This window comes from Cariama cristata, unplaced genomic scaffold (assembly GCF_000690535.1).
Source record: "Cariama cristata isolate BGI_N322 unplaced genomic scaffold, ASM69053v1 scaffold15463, whole genome shotgun sequence".
Lineage (NCBI taxonomy): Eukaryota > Metazoa > Chordata > Aves > Cariamiformes > Cariamidae > Cariama > Cariama cristata.
The window spans coordinates 26,368-37,362 of NW_009610283.1; the positions used below are offsets into that span (position 1 = coordinate 26,368).

The 10,995-nt window shown below is 43.6% G+C and overlaps 1 protein-coding gene across 1 annotated transcript in view; it reads right to left on the minus strand.

Annotated features, from left to right (window-relative positions):
- The window catches only part of FBXO16 (F-box protein 16), a 29,405-nt gene extending 20,590 nt beyond the window's left edge, over positions 1 to 8,815 (minus strand). The window contains exons 1-2 of the mRNA XM_009697837.1: positions 8,720 to 8,815; positions 3,283 to 3,318 (exon numbers count right to left, since the gene is read on the minus strand). Of these exons, the coding sequence (XP_009696139.1) occupies positions 3,283 to 3,318; positions 8,720 to 8,815 (132 nt within the window). The remainder of the gene's footprint in view (positions 1 to 3,282; positions 3,319 to 8,719) is intronic.
- Positions 8,816 to 10,995: the final 2,180 nt, after the last annotated feature.

The following is a 10,995-nucleotide window of genomic DNA, read 5'->3' on the forward strand; positions in this document are numbered from 1 at the left end:
GCAAATACTGATGCATGGGAAGAGCCATGTAAGACAGGCAGTCTGCTGCTACTACACACCACCACTGCTTCCACTCTGCAGCAACAATACTTTGCAGAGCTGAGCACAATCCGAGACAGCCAAAAAATTCCAGAGGGTCCCATTGCACGTCATGGATACTGCCGGTGACAGCACAGCCAGTCCCATGCCCTTTGGGGCTGCCAAGCAGTGCAGAAACACAGAAATGAAATCCCTTCAGGTCAGCTACTTCACTGTTTCTCAGCCATGTTTTATGGACCACAACAGCCTGGGAGACATGAAAGATGTTCTGCGGCATAATTGGAAAAAAAAAAACCTAAATGAAAATGCACATACATAGTCCCTGAATGCATGAATGCATGCAAATAAAATCAGGAAGAATAAATTAAACAATGAGCAACCAAAGTTTAATCTAATCTTTATTTGGCTGTAAAGGAAAACCACTGTGGCAATGCTGCACGAGGCAACCTGTTGTGCTTTCCCAGAAGGCTGGATGGTCCTTCAGCATAAAAAGGTTGAGAAACGCTGAGCTAGTTCATCTCCTGCCGCAAGGCAGGATCCACTCTACCTAAACCGTTCCTGACAAGTGTGTTTGTCTAACCTGTTCTCAAAAGACTCCAGCGATGGAGATTCCACCCCTAAGCCCTAGGCAAGCTATTTCAGCCAGCATTGGATTTTGCTGGCAATCTAAATTGTGTCTCCATCATTGCAATTCAAGCCCATGGTTTCTTGTCCTATCCAATGCGAATACAGAAATCAGATCATTCCCTTCCTCTTTTTGGACATCTTTTATCTGTTGTTGCAAAGATGTTATTACATCTTTTCTCCACCTTCCCTGGAGTAAAGAGACTGTTCTCCTATTTTCTGGACCTGAGACTGTTCTCACATACGACTTGTTCTCAGAAGTATCTCCAATTGGTCCTCAGCTTTCTCAAAATGAAGGGACCAGAACGGAGGATGGCTCTGCCTTTCAGACGGCCCTTTGGGATAGTTCCCTTTATTGCATTTGTAAGACACTGTCAGCTTATATTCAATTTGTGATCCACCATAATTCCCAGGAATTTTTTTATGCAGAACGGCTGCATACTTGGGTTTTCTCATATCTGCAGTTTATGTAAATGTCATTCTTGCATGCAGCACTTTTCACTTGTCCTTATCAAACTGCAGATCATTTCATTCTGATTTCTAATCTCCAAACTTCACGAAATCCCTCCAAGCTTGGTATGATCTGCAGACAAGTGGGTACTTTCCATTCCATCATCCAGATATTACTGAAACAGTTCTGGACGTAGGACAGACTTCAGCCTTCCAGTTTCATAATAAAGCATTTACAACTACACTGAATATGGGCTCCCAGCCACCCAAAGCCACCCTTCAGCAGTTTCATCTGCTCCATACTTTCTGAGAGCACTTTGAGAAGGTCATGTGAATCAACGTAAAAACTCCCGCCCGGAGCACTCTGATTTCTTGACGCAGTTTCTCTCAAACTCAGAGGCTTCGCATCCCGGATATTATAATGCCGCAGGCTTCAAAGGGAGCGAAGAGCAGTTTTTGTGCTTCCTGCACCCTTTGCATTGGTATGATGGATGACAGAAGCGCAAGGAGAATTAGCTCTGAAAGAGCGTGATGAGAGCTACTGATCTAGTGTCATATGAAGGGTGACAATTTTAACCGTTACAAAGATGATTCAGCACTTTCATATGGGTTTGGAGGAAGGCTGTTTCCCAATTTTGGCTCTTTCAGTGGGGTTCTAATGAAAACATTTTTGCCCCTTTGCTGGTATATCCCATGGACATTTTAAAACATCCAACAGTTTTCAAGAGACAGGTTTTAGGTCTGTCAGTTACTGACTATCAGGCTAAAAGGTGTTTTCTGGACAATAATTATTCAACTATTTTGTTTTCTTGGTGTCCGTGAAATTCCTTTTTATCAAAATGCATGCGTGTCAATAAGTTATGGAAAGCATATTTCCTATAAAGATGAACAATCCTTATAGCCTAAAATCAAAATGCTTGTCTGTAAAGACCAGTTCATATGCAAAAAAATTCCACGAGTGACCTATTAGGCATAAATTATAAGCATTATAGTTCAAATAAAGTTACTGTGCCAATACTCTTTATCAGGGCACTGATAAGGAGCATCATTTCTGTATCACTGTTCAGCTTGTGTGTCAGACGTGACAACGTAACTGGTTCTTTCGTTCCATTTATAAAGATGTGCACAGGGCTCGACCGCACAGTTACTCCCAAGCCACATCAATACGTGCAGCTGAATTCACTCATTTCTTGCAATCGTCCCCGAGTCTGTATTCCCGTTTGCATAGGAGACTGAGCAGATTACAGCTGCTTTCCCATAATGGCCTGTAAAATGGATTTTGCCCTAGAAAAGAGAAAGCACAATGCGATATTTAAGGGGTGAGCTTAGGGCTAGGGCAAATCTTGTGGCATTGCATGCTCTGCCGTCAGCTTCCTCGGGAGGTCAGTTAGAGTTGTACTCCTTTGAAGCAGCCAGCTATGACTCCCTTCATGGGCTATGGCAAGAAACAAGCATCTCTAGGGGGCTGATCTTTCATCCTACATTAAGTGGGACGAATTACCCGCTGGAAATACCACTTTCTGTTGACTCTACAAGGAGCCTGTGACGACCAGATCAGCCAGACTTAAATATTGTGTTTCAGACATACAGACCCGGCCAGAGACACTCCATCCCGAATGCCTAACCTGCAGTCATTTGTGGTTGCTGCAGACAAATCCTATCTCCTGTCTTTCTGTGCTTCATTTTTTCATCTGCAAAACAGGGTGACAGCACTTTCCTGCCTCATGTTGGAGCTGTGAAGATAATGACAGTAAGAAATTGTGAGGTGCTCAACGATTACAGTATTAGGAGCCGTACATGTGCATTTGGTAGATAACAGGTCATTTATTACCCGTTTCAAAGACCTGCTAGCAGGCAATGGCAAAACCTAAACATCCAGTATCTTCTTTGAAGACTTCATTGACTTTTCCCAGGGTTTCTTATCCCATTTCAGATCATTCTGATGATGGAATATGATTTCCCAAGTTCAGAGCTTACAGAATGTGGGCACTGAGGGAATTTACACCTTTACCTTCCTCAAAAGTAGAGCACTTACAGCTCATTTTCACATGATGAAAATGAACCCCTTTTTCGAAATAGGGTAAGTTTTACATTCCGATTATAGTAATCTCTTGATCAGCTCAGAAATCTAGCTGTATTTAAACATATGGTTAAAAAAAAAAAGTTTACCCATTTTCCAAGCAGGGCTCTTCTTTCTTCAAATACCTATAAAGCACATACACATAAATAAAATTGAATACTTAAAGGAGATTCAATGTGTCCTAAGAAAAAATACAGCTTGAAAAACAATCTACAAAATGTAAACAGAATCACTGAACGGAAGAGTTTGGAAGAAACCTGTGGAGATCCTTTAGTTCAAACTCCCTGCTAGGGTCAACTAAAGCAGGTTGCTCAGGGCCACGTCCAGATGGGTTTTGAGTCTCTTCTTGGATGGAAACTCCGTAACGTCTGTGGCAACTTGTTACAGTGTGTGACCACCCTCACAGTAAGAACATTTTTTCATATGTTTAAATGGAATTTCCTGTATTTCAATTTGTGGTTATCGCCTCTTGTCTTTTCACTGGATGCCACCGAGAAAAGTCTGGCACTGTTTTCTTTACCCCCTCCCATCAGCTATCTATACACATTGATAAGGTCCTCCATGAGCCTCTTTTCTCCAGGCTGAGCAACCTCAGATCTCTCAACCTTTCCCTATACATCAGATTATCCAATTCCTTCATCATTTTTGCAGCCCTACACTGGCTTTGTTCCAGTAAGTCCATGTCTTTCTTGTACTGCGGACCCCAGAAACGGACACAGCATTCCACATCTGTCCTCACCAGTGCTGAGTAGACGGGAAGGATCACCTCCCTTGACCTGCCACCAACATTCTTCCTGATGTAGCCCAGGATGATGGTGGCCTTCTTTGCTGGCTTGTGGTCAACTTGGTATTCACCAGCACCCCCAGGTCATTCTCTCCCAAGCTGCTCTCCAGACAGTCAGTCCATTTCTCCAGCCTGTCAAGGTCCCTCTTAATCACAGGAACAACCTGCTCAGGGACGTGGTAGAGTCCCCGTCACTGGAGGTTTTCAAGGCACAATTGGACAGGAGGCTAGATAATCTCATCTAGGCTCTTTTCCCACAAAAGGTCGGATCAGATGATCTTTTCAGGTCTCTTCCAACCTGGGCTGGTCTATGATTCTATGATTTATGAAAGCACAAACATCTGGTCTATCAACTATTCTTACTGATGCTGTATCGCCTACAAACTTGCTGAGGGTGCACTTTGTGCCATCATCCAAGTCGTTAATGAAGATTTCAAATGATCCTGGCCCCGGTGTCGGCCCCTGGCGTACTCCAGTAGTGACTGGCCTCCAGCTGAACTCCGTGCTGCTGATCACGACCCTTTGAGGACAGTAAGTCAGTCAGTTTTCAATCCACCTCACTCTCCATTCCTATTTCGTCAGCTTGCCTATGAGGATGTTATGGTAGACAGTATTGAAAGCCTTACTAAAGTCTGAAAATCAATCAGTTTTCATGGACCTCTCTTCTCTCCAGGACCACATCCCATGTGATTCTTCCCCATAGATCCCTGAAGAGGTCAAAGTCTGCTCTCCTGAAGTCCAGGGTTGCAATCCTGCTATGTGTCTTGTTCTTCCCACTCCGTATCCTGAACTCTATCATCTCCTGGTCACTGCCACCAACATTGTCCCTGACGTTCACATCCCTAACCACTCCTTCCTTCCTTCTAAGTATGAGATGTCCAGCAGAGCACCTTCCCTTGTTGATTCCTTGACGACCTGTGTCAGGAAGTTACCATCAATGCACTCCTGAAACCTCCTGGATTGCACGTGCCCCGCCGTGTTGCCCTTCCAGCAGATATCAGGGTGGATAAAGTTCCCCAGGAGGACCAAGGCCTGTGAACAGGAGGCTTCTTCCAGTTGTCTGAGAAAGGCCTCATCTCCTTCTTCCTGATGTTCAGCTCTACAGGCTGGTTCCTGTGGAAGGTTCCTTTCATTAAAGAAGACTCCCTAAAGTTCAAGGGCTGTGTGTGCACGACTGCGAAGGACAGCTCTGCAGACTGGCTGCAATGTGCTACCTCTCATCTCCAGCTCCCTTCTTTGCAGCTGCTGCACACACGACGTGCCAACATAGCGCTCTGCTCTCTCGGCCATACAGGGATGCGTGGTGTCCCACGTGCTTTGGCAAGACCACAAGGTGGGCTTCCCACCTCTGCATTTAGAAATTTCAGTTCTCCTGAGTTGGGGACATTGGGTGCCTGAAATCTCCTAGAATGGATACAACGTGAGTAGCTATCACACAGCCCTGGTGATGGCTTCAGTCTTCATGCAGGAAGACCGTTAGGAGTGAGATAGTAAGACCAGTCTTTGTTCCCTGGCCACTTTCTAGTGACAACTAGCAAGAAGGATGATCAGTGTCAAAATACAGTGGAAGATTGACGATGTTGACCTTTATCCATAGGGAGCTAGACCTGAAAGCACTAGCACGTGGCTTCCCACAACCACAAAACGGCTTTCTATACTCAGGATTGTGACCTGGGAAGTGAGGAAATGCTGTAGATGATTTTTCCAGAAGACAGATCAAAGAGGGAAAAGCCCAGCTTATAACTGCACATAAAACCAGCTATTAACCACAACTAGGAAAACATGCTCGATCATTATAAACTCCAAACATGTTATTGCTATGACAGCCTGCAAAGAAGGTTCCTGCAGAGAAAGACATTATCAGTGCTGATGTCTGGTACAGCAGATGACAGCGTTAACTCTGTCTCTCTCAGCAGGAGCGTCTCTGGCGAGGGGTGGAAAATGACATTTCTTTTATTTGTATGTTGACAGTTATTATTTGCTTTATTTGCATGTGGGACGCTTGGCAAAGTAAAAAAAAAAACCCAAAAAGCTAACGAGCTGAACTTGGAAAAGGATTTGCCACAAACAAGTGATGAATAGTCAAAGATCTAAGTTTTGGGTTGGATGATTCAAGTGAAGCGGGGAGCTATTTATATAACTAAAAGCAATGTTAATGGCCTTTGATCAAAGAAAGAAACGTCTTTGCTTTCAGCATTCTTGGAGATACATCTGAGCCAACTCTGTCAGAAAGTTCTGCCTACTCCAGGCACTTGGAAGCATTAATTAGCAACAGAATGGCCCAAAATTGGTGTAATCATCCACTGCCTTAATCAAGCCCATATTTACTGTCCTCTCCTCCAAGGCCTTGGAGTTATACCTACAGTGTGCCTGAGCTGGCGCTGGCCTTGGACCCAGCCGGCGGCCTTAGGTTGCTCCCAAGATCTGCCATCTCACATCCATGTCTTCAGGTGGTTTTAAATAAGCTCAAGTTCAAGGCTGTCTGGCAAATCCCTCCACCCTTTGCTGCAAACGCCGCTGGGGGATCTTCTACCCCACACCCGAGTTACTGCCCAGCAGAAGGCAAATCATCTCCTGACTTCCAGTCCTTCCTCAGGATGCACAGGGAGCAGGAGAGAGCTGTCCTACCAACAACGCCGGCACGTGTACTCTTGAGCGTGTTTGAAAATCCAGGGAAATCTACAGGAACTACTAATGGAGTACTCCCAGGATTACTCAAAATTAGACAGGTAGCAAATTCATGCTACTAACTGTTCTTGGGTCTGCCCCTAACAATGGTTTAGATGGAGCTTAAATGCTTCTGCCTTGGGTCCGCTCTGAATTCCCACCACTCCTGCCCCTCGTTGCCTGTTCTACTAACAAGTACATTTCTTAGCCTTCTCTTCTTTCTATGCTTTCATCTTCTCACTGTTTTTTATATACCTTCTATCTATAAATTCTTTTCTCTCCTCATGCTTTCTCAACTCAATCGTGCAGAAATGAACAGAGATACGATTGTATGAAAATGGCACCTTCTCACTCACGAGCTCCCTATATAGATCAATTGGATTATCTCCTGATTTCAGCTGTCAGCAATATTTTTGTCGTAACTATTTTTATTATTTTTTTTTTGCTGACACTGCAGACCAGTGTAGTGATATACAAAAAGATGTTTCAGGCAGGCCAATGCTTTAAAACCTGGATCAGAAACAAGCAAACACTTTTTATCATGAATTTCATCACTGAGCACAGGTCTGGGAGCTTATGGTATGTTCTTTCCTACCTCGAACTTCGTTAAGCGTTGGAATACACAACAATCCAAATACGAGCTCCTAAAAGTTTTGCTGCAGCCCGGTGCCACATCAGACTGCCTAAGGAGCAGAAGAGTAAGAAGGTGGGAAAGGGTGCTTTTACCTATGTACTTATTTCCAGTTAGATCACGCTTTATTGCACAGTGATGTGCATCTGTAAAAATGTGTTTTAAAGGGTGCAGGAAACAGGCATTAAAATGATTCAAAGGCTGGAGAATATGCCAGATTGAAAGGACTTCAAAGAGCTCAATCTGTTTAGTTTATCAAAAAAAGTTCAAGTGTTGGCTTGAAGCAGAGTAAAAGTCCTTCCACAAGGGAAAAATACTGATTACAGAAGAGTTTAATAAGCTAGCAGAGGAAGACTTAAATGATGGAAGGTAATGCTAGAGGTATTCAGACGGGAGACAAGGTTTCATCTTTTAATGGTATAGGGGCTTAATCATGAGAAAATTGTTAGGGAAGTGATGAAATTTTCAGTTCTTGATAAGTCCAAAGGAAGTCTGGATACCTTCATGGAAGATGTATTTTAGGCAAATTCTAGTTACTGAGCTCAAGACTGGGAGAACTGGGTGAAACAAGAGGGCCCAAGAAATCCAGGAAGCCAGGCTACATGATGTAATGGCCCACTCTGGGTTAAATTCTATGAATCATCAACAGAAATTTAAATTGAATTCTGAGGGAGGAATATGCTCCTGGTGATACATGAGCCAAAAACCGCCTCGGTGATGTTAGCAGATCCCAGATATAGTATACAGAGTGGGAAGTTAGGAAATGCATCTCGTTATTTATAAATTGAGTGCATCACTTCAGTTTCCAGAATATCAAGCTAGCCTCGTCACTGCCAGGCTTAGCCGAGACGCCAGAGCAGGGGTACTAAGGTCTCTCCTGCGAGTCGAGATGGAGCACAGCAGCCGCTCGGAAACTTAGACTGACACTCAGTTTGCTCCGGGGTTTAATTGAAGTCTTCTGGTGCAGAAAAAGAATGATTTGGCAACTTTCATTAAGAAATGAACACACATTTTTTGTTTAAAGACAACTAATGTGGGAAAATAACAATACTTGAACTAAATATTTGTATGCTTTAAACCATACATTAGAACTTCCGTTTTTTACATAGGTTTTATCTATATGTATACATAATAAAGACTGTATGTGTGTTTGATATATACACACTTCTAACAGTAAACAAAACCTTTAAGTTCTTATTCCATTACTTATGATCGACACAGGCAAAAACATAAGTTAAACTTTTCTGTGACTTGAGAATTTGTGAAGTGAACCTGAGAATTTGCCTTAGGATTTGAGAATATTCAAAATCTGACCAGACAAGACCCTGAGCAAATGCTCCAGCTGACACTGCCCTGAGGGTTTGGACTAGATGTTCTCCAGAAGTCCCTTCCAACCTCAACAATTCTGTGATTCTATGAACTTGATCATTTGCATGGAACTTGCCTTGTCGTTCATGAGCTGATGGTTCAGTGGGGTCCAAGTGCTCATCTTGGTCTGTAGCTTGGGGCCATCCGTGTTTCTAGGAGGTGCAAATGCCATAGGTACGGGAGACGGTGGGTCCTCTGACGTCTTCTCAGCACCAACGGCTACAACAATTGAACAGAACAAAGACCAACGTTATCTCTGTGCTACTCTATTGCAGTATGTTAGCGAAAAGCAAATAATTTTAAGAAGGAATCCAATGATTTCATAGCATAGCAATGATACCAGTAAAATTATGTGAAAGTCAGTTAGGGTAAGGCCTTTTATTTTACGTACCCACAGTAACCGTGATAGTAAAGGCCAGATTTCCTGATGGAACCTTGGTGTACTACGGTAATATAAATACTTAATAATTAAGCAGGTCTTCCCGTCACAATCATTATTCAATATGCCTTTGATTTTTGCTGCACGAGTGATCACAACAGGGTCTTTGCAGTGAGCTAGAAACTACACAAAATCTCTCTTTCCAGTTGTTGGCACTGAAAATTGCAGACAACTTGTGCGTCTGCTTAACTGACACTAGCTAGGTTTTACCGATTTTGACGGGCATATAATGCCAAGTCTCAAAGGGCCAATTTGTTTCTGCGACACTTAACTGAAAGCATGAGATCCAGAGTGGTTCAGAATTGACTGAAATCTCTCAGGGTCCTGTCTTCAGGCAGATTGGTTTTGATGGTTTGGGCTGAGCGTGCTGCTCTTTGAAACAAAAAATTTCTACATGAATGAAATCGGACATTTATCAAAATTTTCCCTTCCCTTTTTTGACACCAAGTAACTGGACTTTGTTCAGACAAAGACATTTCTTCACACATTCTTGCCCAAACATAGGAAAAGCTTTTTTTCCCCTTCATCTTGTATCCTGCAGCGGGATTCCGCAGGATTCATTGCTCACCTCCGGCATCCAATTTCCAGACTGGAGGCTTAAGCTGCAGCAGCCTGAAAACCAAGTCATTTCTTTACCACATTAAAAACCATCTCTGTTCCCTGCATATAGTTCTTAGGCCAGTTTTCTGTAGACACTTCAGATCGCTTTAAAGCTTCATGGTGGCAAGGTGAATAACAGGACTTTTGGAACGAAAGAAAAGGTAACTCCGCTAAGTAACTCCAATATTGTGTTGCCAGTCTACCCTGAACCCAAGCACCTCAAAACCACCCAGCAAATGGACCTTTCTAGCTCATACAGCTCTGAGGCTCACAAGACACATATTCATGAAAGCACCGTCTCCCATTCCTTACCCAGACAAAATTCCTGTCTATATCAATGGAAGATTAATCTTCAAAACCCACTGCAGGACCTGTCTGGGCACATCACCTTTTTGATTAGTTTTTCCTCCTTTTCTCTTATTAGTTATTATGGAATCAAGGAAGTATAAAGAAAGAATGAACAATTTTCTCTCTGCATCAGGTGATGTAATACAGCCTGTGGTTAGGAAATACGTTCATTGCAAGAGTCTGATTTCTTTCTCTTCTTTTTTTTTTTTTTTTCCTCGAGATCGTTAAATAACTTCTTGTCTGCACACTGCAATTTTAACTTCCCACAGAGAAGCCACTGAAAGCTAAAAGACTTGCTGAGGTTTCCAAGCCTCACATTCTGCAGTTGGCCAACGTTAGAGGCTTCTTGTGCAACGGAGTAGGTGCATTTGGGAGATGCGTTATGATGGGATCACTTACTGGGTTGTTTTTGTTTGGTTTGGTTTTTCTGCAGGGCCCCTGCCCTTTTCCATGCACAGAAATACAACATTACAAGCTAGAGAAACAGCTCCACTGCCAAAAAAACAGGTTCAGGCAACCGTGTCCTGTTTTTCAGGGACAACCTTCTACATTAGTCACAAAACCATCAGTTGTCGCCGCAGCACACTCCCAACCCTGGGTTCGTGTTCCAGTTTCCCTGCACAGACAGGCGTTTTGGTGCCGGAGCAGCTGCGTTCACCAAGCAGCTCCGCCAACGGGCACGTCAGCAGGTCGTAGCCCAAAGGCTACGTGCCCCCGGACCCTCTTGTGAGCCTTCTGTGCCAAAAATGTGGCTCAGAACACACCTGGCAGAAGTCATATTCCCAGCTGCACACGCCATAAAACTGCCTGAATTGCCCTTGACGTTTGAGCGCGATGTGTAAAGAGGGCTGAAAAGGCAGGCACCATCAGGCAAAAAGGTGAGCGTAGTCAAACATTTTAACTTCGTACGCGATGTGCCAGCCCGCCATCCCTCCCTCGTGACTCCTTTGCTAGCGGTCACACAA